Source organism: Myodes glareolus, chromosome 3, assembly GCF_982192425.1.
Source record: "Myodes glareolus chromosome 3, mMyoGla1.1, whole genome shotgun sequence".
Lineage (NCBI taxonomy): Eukaryota > Metazoa > Chordata > Mammalia > Rodentia > Cricetidae > Myodes > Myodes glareolus.
In genome coordinates, this window is record NC_142028.1 from 84,490,293 (window position 1) to 84,502,706 (window position 12,414).

At 39.2% G+C, this 12,414-nt stretch overlaps 1 protein-coding gene across 4 annotated transcripts in view; it reads right to left on the reverse strand.

Moving 5' to 3' along the window:
* Window positions 1–222: 222 nt before the first annotated feature.
* Ift25 (intraflagellar transport 25) overlaps window positions 223–12,414 on the reverse strand; it is a 32,182-nt gene continuing 19,990 nt past the window's right edge. For all 4 annotated transcript variants that reach the window (XM_087904767.1, XM_085686365.2, XM_048453283.3 and 1 more), the window contains exons 3-6: window positions 6,125–6,231; window positions 4,553–4,621; window positions 2,282–2,325; window positions 223–436 (exon numbers count right to left, since the gene is read on the reverse strand). In XM_087904767.1, coding sequence (XP_087760893.1) covers window positions 323–436; window positions 2,282–2,325; window positions 4,553–4,621; window positions 6,125–6,231 — 334 coding nt within the window. In that variant the 3' untranslated portion in view covers window positions 223–322. The remainder of the gene's footprint in view (window positions 437–2,281; window positions 2,326–4,552; window positions 4,622–6,124; window positions 6,232–12,414) is intronic.

Here is a 12,414-nt window from a genome sequence, read left to right on the forward strand (position 1 = left end):
ACTGCTCTTTCAGCTTTTGCAACAATCACTTAATAATTTAGAAACTTAGTGCACAGAGAGCTGAGAAGCTCTATAGTAGATGCTATAAAGGCACAATGAATTATAAATTTTATTGAAGTATACTGAAGTCAAAATTTCTTCATTGTCACCAACAGTGCTGATTCATGTAACCAGAATTTGCCAAAAATACTGAAGAAAATATGAATAAACATGGAAACAGAGTGATACAAATCTCTTTAATAGCAAACATATCAAAGATAACTTTGGGTTTCTATAAATATATTTTTAGAGCAGAGTAGTTCAGAGCATTTTGTTGTAATTACTAAGAAATGTTTGAGACTGCTAGTCCCTCTGCAGAAATGCTATGAACAGATGCAAAATGGTCGAAGGCTGAAACAATAATGAATCTCAAGAAAGTGGCGTAGCCATCTCGTGCCTGTAAGGGAAAAAAAATCAATATGGATGTTTCTAGCAATCCAAGCAATCTGCTAAATCTGTTAACAGGCAGCTGGCAGAAGAAAGGCTTTGATGAAGAGAGCTTTCTAACATGTAACAAAATGTAAGACAGTGTTCAAAGACAAGTCAGCTCCACCTAGCAGTTGTCTGGGAGTGACAGCATGGTATCTATCACTCCTGGTGTCATGAGAGACAGTGGGAGGGCTGGACTTTACAAATACACACTGCTGACAACTGTTTACAAGTGTCTTTCTAAAGTACTGTTCATGCTAAGCAGTTTCTGTCGTTAGCGATGCCTTAGAATATACTATACTGAAGCATGACTATACTCTCACATTTTTATAATTTCCCTGGAAACCAATTTGGCAGTATGTGTGTGTGTGTGTGTGTGTGTGTGTGTGTGTGTGTGTGTGTGTGTATTCATAAAATATACTCTTGTGACCAGCAATTTTATTCCATGAAATTTAATCCTAGAAAATTAAAAATAAAAAAGGTGAAGGTCATAATGTCCAGAGCATGTACTAATGTTCCCTAGGAATTACTTGTAATGACAGAGAAAAAAATAAACTAACTTAAATATATGTAAATATGTAAACAGTACCTTAAAAGCATAATTATAAAGCTTGGGATATAATATTAAGTTTAAAAAGATGATACAAAGTTTTCTACACATTTGTTGTAACCATCTGGGGTCTATGGTCAGCAGCTAGAATGATGAATGGAGCTGATCTGCTGTAACAATAATAAAATGCCCACTCCACTCACCACTTCCCAAACGTTCCATAACCCTCCCCAGTGAGTCCTCAACAAATACCAAAGAATGCAGAGGCTTCCTAACCTGAGCATAAAGTTCAGCATAATTCATCTTTTTCTTCTCTTGACACTGGATGAACTCAGGTGGGAAAAGAGTGGACTGTGGGATTCAAACACTGCCAGTGGAGTCTCTGTGTGCGCGTGTATGTGCCAGTGAGCCACAAAGAGCCCTCTCTCTGTCTCTGTCTCTGTCTCGCCAGCACTGGGTTTACACATGGGTGCCACCTTGTCCCACATCTCAGTGGGTGCTGGAGAGCAAACTCAAGTCTCGACACCTGTACTGCAAGTGGACTGAGCTCTCCCCACCCTCTGAGGAGTCTTTGAAATGCTGATTTCACAGCTGCTCTGGGCAGGAGGAAAAGCTGCAACCCTGCAGGTAGGAAGAAAGCAGCTGAGCACCAGCACTGGCACCTAAATATACTTGGAGTGGCTTACTAGTTCCTGTTTGTTTAAAACTAGGGCACGACAGAGTAGCAGAGACAAAAGACTCCTGACGTCAGCGGGCATTCATTCCACTTGACAGGAGAGTCCAGTGGAATGCTGTCGGAAAACATTGGTTCATTTCCACTTCAGCTGTCTCTGGCTTATTTGTTGCTGATCCTATGCTCCAGTTCCCTTATCTAAACCTCTCTTGTCCTTTCACGCGTAACTAACACCCAACTTTGACATCTCAACACTTTTAGTCTCCTATTCTAAACGGCCCACAGAATCAAATGAAAGAAAGTAAAGAAATACTTTAAAAATAAATGATTGAGCAAAATAAAACAAATAAATGAATTCAATTCTGTTTTATCCATGCAGCCACTTTCTCCAAGATTGGTTTAAAAAAAGAGCCTAATTAATAATACATTTAGCTAATAATATTATTGAGAATAATCTCTAATGGTTAAGAAGGCAAAAAGCTGCTAATACCATGAGGATATCCATCATGAATAACTCATACTAGGAAAGTTTAAAATCTAAATTGGGCTCACTAAAGATAATCTTATCTCTAAAAAGTATGTCCACTTACCACAATTTCTTCGTTTTGAAGCTGTCCCTCTGTGTGTACTAAATCTAAAACACAAATTTAATAGAAATAGATTAAGGCTCAAAGATATGAGGATAGCTATGGAAATTTGAGAGCAGCAAAATGTGATTATTTGGCAAACTATAAGTTAAAGTCAGATTTAAAGGAATTATCATTACTTAGGGGTTGATTTGATATAGACATTTGACTTTAAAATAACTAATGAGTTATAAAATAATCTAGTCAGTATAAATAAAAGACAATTCAAATGTAAATATAAAGTAAGAAATTGATAAAATGTAGAGGTCTCCCCCCCCCCCCCCCGCTTTTATTGATCAAGCTCCTAACAGTAATTTCAGACTTTTATGGAAGAAACCATTTTTCCCACAGGAAAACTTCACTGTGAGGCAGAATGGCCTGTAATGATCTCTCCTGGCCCTTAAGTTTAATAATATACAACTGGAATAATTTACTTAGCCATGAGTTAATTATTTTGAGTATTCAGAAGTGTGAACTATTTAATTAATATAATAATACCTTTTGACATTAATGTGTTCCAAATAATGTACAGAATTTCAAAAGCTACCCAGGACCAAAAGGGAAGACTTTGGGAAGTAAGATCCCAGAGACCTTGTCTCTCCATCCTAATGCTTCTCTTAGATAATGAAAAACGATTATCCCCTGCTTTCCTCTGTGCCTTCTCCTCTAGTTATGCTGCCAATCAGGGAATGTTTTCCACTTTCTAGCTTGGTATTGGGTACATACGCGAAATCCCAGCACTCAGGAGCCTTAGGCGGAAGGATTGATGACAGTAAGTTCCAAACCAGCCTTGGTTACACACAGAATAAAAACCTGTATAAAAAGCGGGTGGGAGGTTGGGGGGGGGTGAGGGTGGGGACTGAAGAGATGGCTCAGTGGTTAAGAGCACAGAATATTCCTCTAGAGGACCGGGGTTCAGTTCCCAGAACCCACATGGCAGTTCACAACTGTCTATTAACTACAGTCCCAGGGGATCTGATGCCTGCCTTCTAGCCTCTGTGGGCACCAGACATGGATGTGGTGCATAGATATCCACACAGAAAAAACATCCATACACATTAAATACATAATTCTTTTTTTTAAATTTAGGTTGTTTTTTTCTGGAATTTTATGTTTATATTCTTTTTCTTATTTATCTGTATGTTAAGTTTATATTGTGATAAGTATAAATCTAGGTTTCTTAAACCAATACCCATGCCCTGCTCTAACTACATGAACAGCAAGCAGACTGCTAAAGAAACCAGTTATGAACTAGTTATGAACCAGCCTCATTCATACTTTCCACATCACCCACTACTCTCAAACTCTAGGCCTTCCTGGAGATTCATATAATAAATTAGCTTACTTCTTGACATTTCCTCGGAAGGAACTAGGTTACCACCTAATCTGCTGTGTTCTAGAAGTTATTGCTGTCCCTCTGGCAATAACGTCTATTGATCTACATTTGCCCGGATTACTAGGTTTATGTTTTCTTTTCTCTTTATAGTTTTATGTGTTTTTACTCTACTGTTTTCATGATATTTTCTAAGGAGATAAACACATGAAGTTATTCTGTATGTTTGTGCTTAAATGGATAGCAATTTAGTTGGTTATGTTTATCGAAAAGAATTTTTTTTTTAAACTGGAACTCAATATGTCATGCTCGCTAGCCTAGACGATCTATGTAGATCAAGCTGACCTCAAACTCAGAGATCTCCTTACCTCTGTTTTCTGAATCCTGGGACTGAGGACATGTGCCACCATGCCCGGCTCAGCAGACAATTAAACATTATCATTAATCAGAAAAAAAAGGTACAAAACCAACATTTGTTTGTCATACATAAGCCATTAGCTCACAGAAGTCTTAAATGTGTCATCTCTATAGCTCTATTTTTTTAAGTTTTTAGTCTTTCAAGACAGGGGTTCTCTTTGTAGCTCTGGCCATCCTGGAGCTCGCTTTGTAGATCAGGCTGGCCTCGAACTCACAGAGATCCACCTGACTCGGCCTCCTGAGTGCTGGGATTAAAGGTGTGCACCACCACTGCCCAGTTTCATCCCTATTTTTGAAAATGTTAATTTTTATATAAACAGCACATGAAGAAGATTACAAAATATGTGGTTTTTTTTTGGCTTTATTTGTGCTAAAGAATCATTAAATCACTTTTATCTACCGAAATGCAGTTGAACTGATAGCACAGAGTCAGAGGCCAGGCATCTACTCACTCATACGCAGAACAGTACTGGCAACATACACACCTTTTTCCACCCACAGCTCAAAGTCGAATGGCTCTTTAGATGTGGTCTTTTCAATCCTCAAGGTTCGCACTGGCATTATAAACAGAATAGAGATGTTAATTAGCTATTTAATGCTATTTTGCTGTTTCTGTTCTTCTTTTCCCTGCTACTTGACTGGCATAAATTGATGGGTACTACACAAAGTGCTGGGACTAGAAATAATACATTCTGGAAGCTATGACTGTTTTTCCATAAGTCCCTACGGCAAAATATAACACAGTATAATGGCAATCTTGCCAGTGTTTATCACTACAGAGCACAAATCTAATAGAGCTTTTTTGAATCTGGATATTATCTGGAGTATTTACATACTGGTTATGATACTTCTGGTAGCCATGGTCATAAGCCTTTATGGAGAATAGGCTTTGAGTCAGGCATGTTTGTTCATTCTCTCTTGGCTGAAGTCTTTATGAGAAAGGTATTACTAACCTACTTTCCTGATGAGGACACAGGCTTACAGTGCCAGGGAAGATGCCCAATGGACTAAAGCTAGCAAACGCAGAACAAGAGTCCACACATGAGGCCTGTCTGGCTCTAGAGTCTCCACATTCATATTAGAAGCATACCAAGCATGCAGTTAACTTCCTTCTGCACAGGCTTTCCTCCATTGTCCCTACCTGACCCCCAGAACCATCCTTCCCCTTCTCTGTCCTATTCTGGAGGGGCTGACTTCTATAGATTATATCTTCTGGACTAACTTACCAACTAGCTTCTCTTTGGAGTTGGCTAGAGGCATCCACCAGAAGATTGGAGGGCAGAATATTTTATCTACACTCTGTCCTGATTCACACCATGACTTTGATAGTGGTCCTGTCCCTTCAAGACTAAAAAAGCTTCTGCTAGCAAGACCCACTGCTAGTACAGTCCCCAAATCTCCCTGGCCTTTAGTAACACTTTCCTTTCCTTGTCCCAGGACAGCAGTGGCTCCCTGTTGTTGCTAGTTTCTGAGGACCATTATCCCTTATTCATTCCTATAGCCCAGACCAGGATTTCATAAGTAGATCTAGTAATAAAGTCTCTTCATTGGAAACATCTGGGATCTATTCTGTTTCCTGCCATGATTCCATCTGATACACTGTATTACAGATAGGACTTGATGTTCCAAGGGGAGATTCTACTCTTACTCCTCAGAAAATATCATTAGCAATAGATGAATCAAAACTACCCAAAGGGAATAATTGGGGTTATCAAATTTACAGAAAGAATCTGAAAACTACAGGCTAAATGAACCTAGGATGAAGATGTCATAGAACCTAGTATCTTGGCAAGCCAACTTCTAGCATTCCTAACAGAATCTTCTGCCAAAGACTTTCACATAGTAAACCACATGACGATTATGACGTGCTTCAGAAGGGTCTCAAATGAACAGTGTAAGAGCAGCTAATTGTGCTGAAGGCAGCCAACCCATACTTCCTACCTCCCATTTCAGCAATGAAACTCGGTCCCACACTGTAAAGAAAGAATAGTCGACATCTGTTCACTGCCTATAGAAAAATTAAAAGAATAATAAAAAATTAAGTGTGATTTACTTACCTAAGTAACTTTGGATCACAAGTTTTTCAATCTTTACATGTTTGTGAAAACAAATAATGAACTCCTGGGGAAACATGCCCGTGGTGGTCCAAAAGGTTTCTGGATTCCTAATGGTAATTTTAAAGGAATAAAAGGAATAAACAGATATACAAAATGTAATCATAATGTTCTAATGAATAAATATTAAAAACAGTTACTGTTTTATTTTAGAATCCTTTTCTAACTTAGTTCTGCCTATAATCTCCCCAACTTTAGTCCATTTTTTAACCACTGGCAGATATTCTCTTCTTATGCTGCAACTGAACTGATGTCACTCTCATCTAAAAGGCTCCAGCGCTCCCCTACTGACTATAAAGCCAGCCTCTTTAGTTCCATCGTTGAAGTACATAGCCTCCCATCACTACGTCACCCCATCACTGCCGCCACAGCCAGCTGCTTACCACTCTCCAACACATCATGCAGACGCATGCTTCTACACCAAACCTAATGAGTTCTCTTGACCCCAAAGCCCTTCTTCCTCTTGCAAAAGTTTATGGTCCCTTCTCCAACGCCAGCTGATGAGAATCATGTCCTCTGTGCTTTCCACTTGTCTCACAGCATCCGTTCCCACCCTAGACACGTATCTCTTGTGCTTTTATGACTCCTAAGGACCCAGACACTTGCCTTTCAGTATTTTTAACAGGCTCTTATTTTTTAAAGATTTATTTATTTATTAAGTATACAGTGTTATGTCTGCACACCAGAAGAGGGTATCAGATCTCATTATAGATAGTTGTGAGCCACCATATGGTTGCTGGGAATTGAACTCAGGACCTCTGGAAGAATGACCAGTGCTCTTAACCTCTAAGGCATCTCTCCAGACCCAACATTTCTTTATTTTTATGTTCTTAATAACTACTATAGTAGGGGACCAATAGTATATTAACAATGTTTGCGGGAGAAAGAAACATGAAGTTCCAATTCAGGTCTCTCTCTCTCTCTCTCTCTCTCTCTCACACACACACACACACACACACACACACTATATATATATATATATATATACATATATATATATAAATATGTTAAAGACATTTCTATAGTCAATATCATATGTGAAATAGTCTACTGCAGGTATTGGTGTAGGAGGTCCTTCTGTCTTTGTGTTACTTTTTTGGTTAATAAAAAACCTGTTTTGGGCCCTTAATAGGAAAGAATTTAGGTAGGTGAGGAAAATTAAATGGAATGCTGGGAGGAAGAAGGCAGAGTCAGAGATGCCAAATTTTACCCGGTAAGCCACTGCCACGTGGCAATAAACAGATTAATAGAAATGGGTTAAATTAAGATGTAAGAATTAGCCAATAAGAAACTAGAGCTAATGGGCCAAGCAGTGATTTAATTAATACAGTTTCTGTGTGGTTATTTCGGGGCTAAGCTAGTCAGACATCCGGGAAGAACAAGTGGGCCCTCCTCCTACAACATATGGCATTGGCTAAAGGAATAATCATTTCTATTTTATCAATTTAAGCCTTTTCTTTCTTTTTTGGGAGTAAAAGTTAAATACAACGAGATTTAAGTGTAATGAGTTTTGATAAATGTATATTCCCAAGTAACTAATTCACTAAGGTAGCCAATACCCCCAGTGAGGATAGAGAATATTCCCAGACTCCAGAAATTCCCTCTTTCTTCCAGACAATTTCTACACTCCCTTAGTCAACAACTTCTTTGATTTCTATCATAGATCACGCAATGGTTTACGCAATGAGCGTTACTTTATTCATTCCTTTGCAGTTTCTTTTTCAGTGCTGGGGCGTGAACCGGGGACCTTGTATGTGCTAGGCAAGGCTGTACTGCTGAGCTACATCCTTAGCCTGTTGTCCCTGCCTCCCCAACAGGCCCAAGATGGCGTTGCTCTGTGTAGCCCTAGCTGCCCTGGAGCTCGCTCTGTAGACCAGGCTGGCCTTGAACTCACAGAGATCTGCCTGCCTCTGCTCCTGAGTGCTGGGATAAAGGTGTGCGCCACCACTGCCAGGCGCCTGTGCAGTTTTTTTGAAGCAAGGCTTCACTAGGCTGCTCAGGATGGCCTGAAACTTGCTATGTGTCTGAGGATGACCTTGAACCGTTCATCCTCCAGCTTCACATCCCTCCACTTCCCAGGTGCTGGGCTTACATGTCTGCACCCCCACCCTCAGTTTATACCATTCTGGAACTAAACCCATGCTTCACACATGCAGGCCAGCACTCTACCAACTAAGCCACATCTCCAACTGCTGTTAGTGAAATTCACAAATTGTTATTTCCAATTACTATACAGAAATACAATTTATTTTAATAACCCCTTGATTTTTCTGCATCCACTGAGTTTACTTACTAGTTCTACTAATCTCTCCCCCTCCCTTTTATCTTTCGAGTCAGGAGGTTGAGACAGGGTTTAACTATGAAGCCCAGCTTGGTCTTATCTTCCTACCCCAGTTTCTCAAGTGCTTGGATATAGGCTTTTGCCATCATGGCCAGTTGTTGTTTTGTTTTGTTTTGTAAATTTTATGAAGACAGCCACATAATCTGAGAACAGACAGTTTTGAGTTTCATCTCTCTCCCTTTTATGTCTGTTCACATCTTACTGTACTCACTAAGAACTCCAGAAGACAGAACCAGCAAGAACTTTTCCAATCTTAGGAGGAAAGTATTTTCAGTTTTACCACTGAGCTGAAAAGGTCTTGTGTGTCTTTATTAGACTGAGAGATCCTCTTCTCTTAGGGTTGAGAGCAAATACCAAGATGAACAATGGAGTTTGTCAAATGCTTTCTTAATATAAGATTTTCTTTTCTTTCATTTTAAAGATTTTTTTTAAATTCTATACACAGTGCTGTCTGCATGTATGCCTGCAGGCCAGAAGAGGGCACCAGATCTTACTACAAATAGTTGTGAGTCACCATGTAGTTGTTGGGAATTGAACTCAGGACCTTTGGAAGAGCAGGTAGTCCTCTCTCCAACCAATGAGCCTTCTCTCCACCCCCCCTTTAAAATCTTGAGGCAGGGATTATGCATATATCCCAGGCTACCCCAAACTCATTATGTAACCAAAACTAGCCTTGAACTTCTGATCTCGCCTTTACCTCCTCAATACCTGGGTTATAGACATGTGCTCATTCTACTAATATGCTCTACATTTTACCTTGTATTCTTGTGATATTGTGAATGGATCAGTCTTGTTTTCCCAGGGCAAACTACATTTTTTGAATTCAGTTTTTTGGGTTTTCATCATTTTTTTGTTTTTGTTTGTTTGAGACAGGGTCTTACTACAAAGATTAGGCTGGCCTCAGCCTGGAACTCATCATGATGCTCCTGCCTCAGCCTCTCCAGTGTAGGGATTACAAGAATGTGCTGCTATATCCAATTCAATTTAAAATATTTTTTAAAAAAATTTCAATTTACTTTCAGAAAGAACAATGGTCTTCAATATTTTTTCTTGCAATGCTCTGCCTGGTTTTAATAATAGAAAAATGATAGCATACTACTTGACGGAAAATCTCCCCTTCCTATCTGTTGAGGTTGATTTCAGGCAGCCGAAAACATGGCAGGCAAGCACTCTATCGCTTAGCTCTACTCAAGCTTTATTATTTTAAGGGTTTGTAATATACTGATATTTCTTATTTGAGTGTTTGATAGATTTTGTAATGGATAAGAGTTTGCTCAAGTTTTCTACTTCACCTTGTATCATTAAGTTTTAAGTTTTATTTTATGTGTATGGGTGTTTTCCTGCATTATATCTGTGTACATGTATCGAGTGAGGTGAGAAGAGGACATGGATGGCCTGGAACGGAGTTACAAACTCCTGTGAGTTGTCACATGGGTGCTGGCAACTGAACCAGGATCCTCTGCAAGAACAGCCAGTGCTCTTAACTGCCGAGCCATCTCACCAGCCCGACCCTGTGTCATTTTTACAGCTTAATTTTGTTATTTATAATGGAATGGCTATTTTTTCAGACTCTGTATTAATATAGTTTCTTTCTTTTTAGTACCAAATATTTATGCTTTCTGTATTTGTTTGCTTGTTGAAACAGTCTCTTTATGTAGCTTTGTTGGTCCTGAATTTAGAAGTCTCCTGCCTCACCTCCTGAGCACTAGAATTTCAGAGTAGAGCCGGAGATCACGCTCACGGCTTCATGCATGAGCAGGTAAGCAATCTACCTACTGAGAGACATCCACAGCCATGTTATAGTTACTTCCATTTTCTTTGGGTCTAATTTGTTTATTTTTCTAGATTCCCAAGTTGAAATTTTATATTGGTTTTGTTTTTTTCACTTTTTCAGACAGGGCCTCCCTATGTAGCCCGGAGGTCTTCTGGGTACTAAGACTGCAGGGGTGAGCTAGTACTCCCAGCTAAGAGCATTCTCTTCATGACTTCAGTCTTCTGAGAGCGCCAGGACTTATTTTCAGTACACTTCAGGGAAATTCAATGTGCGCTTGTTTCATATCCCAGCGATGACAGTATTTTAAGTCAATTAACCAAGATAACTGAGAGCATTGTTCAGATCATCTGAATCTTTATTGACTCATGTTGTTCTAGCTTTATTGAGAGACAATTGTTAAATTATCCAACTGCAGAGTTCATTCATCTTCCATACATATATTAGACACATGTAGAATTGTAACTTCTTAAGTAATTGATCCTCTTACAGAATAAAATACCCCTTTATTACTAAAAATCTTGTCTTATTTTCTCCTTTATTATGAATGTAGTTAAGCCTTTTTCAAATATATAGTTTGTGGGGAAGATAATTTTTTATTTACTCACTTTCAACCTATTCACATTTTAAATTTTTGATTATAGTTTCTTCTGTGTGTGTGTGTGCGTGTGTGTGTGTGTGTGTGTGTGTGTGTGTGTGTGTATACACACACTTTCAGGAGTCAATTTTCCTTCACTGTCTGGGTCTCAAGGACTGAACTCAAGTTCCTATGCCTGGTGGCAAATGCCTTTATTTGCTGAGCCATCTCACTGACCTCTATGCAGGGGTTTCTGTTTTAAAGAGTGCTAGCATTTAATTAATCTCCTTATGTGGCTTCAAGCCATCAGGACACAGAAACTCCCCAAACCCTTAATCTCCTCAGCTCTTCCTCTCAAGCATTTGGCTTTCATGATGGCAGGTTGTCAAGGGAACATTCTCTTCCACAGAACAATGTGGTATCAGGATCATACTACAACAGTGATTGGGACAGCTTTGTTTTTGGCAGCAGACTGTTCACTGACCAATGTCCACAGTTTATCCAGATTGACAGGGCAGAAACTCTGTTGTGTTTGGTTTTTTTTTTTTTTTTTTTTTTTTTTGGTTTTTCAAGACAGGGTTTCTCTGTAGCTTTGGAGCCTGTCCTGGAACTAGTTCTTTAAGCTCAGGCTGGCCTCGAACTCACAGAGATCCACCTGCCTCTACCTCCCGAGTGCTGGGACTAAAGACATGCATCACCACCACCCGGCTTAGAATAATTTTTTAATCACTAAGTGATTAGCTATCTCTCAAAAATACTCAGAAAAATATAGTTATCCAAATATTTTTTATTTCTAGTACATTTCATATAATTTTTTCTGGTATTATACCTCTTCAAAATTCCTTTAATACTTTCTGTCATGCAGGTTTACCTGTAACAAATAAATTATCTTTGGAAGTATGTTTAGCAAGAGAAAGAATTCTGGGTTGACAGCTTTTTACATCTGTTTACATCTCTTTTTCAGCATCTGTCAGACACGACACTGCTGATGTGCTCTCTCTGGTAGACAAGCCGCTGTCATCAGGCCTGTGCAGCATCTTTACCTACAGAGTCGTCTCACCAGCCCTAAGCCGGTGTTTTTATGTAGTGCCCATCTACTTTAAAATGCATAAATATTATGTCTTCTATCAACATAATTGAACATTGTTTGACAATAAAAGTTAAATACTAGTATATATTACCAGATAGAGGAAGCTTAAAATCACGGAAGTGAGAGAAACGCCCCAACAGTCCCCATGCTAAACAGGGTGCTAATATAAGAAAATCCTGGCAAGTTCAAGGCCAATTCTATTTACACCAGGAGTTCCAGGTCAGTCAACGCCACACTTAAAACTTTGTCATAAAAACACAAAGGGGCTGGAGAGGGTCTCTGAGGTTACAAGTACTGGCTGTTCTTGCAAAAGACCTGAGTTTGATTTGCAGTACTTACATGGTGGCTCACAACCATCTGTAACTCTAGTGCTAGGGAATCTGACACCCTCTTCTGGCTTCTGTGGGCACCAGGTACACATAGAGTGTACAGGCAAAACACCCTACCCATAACT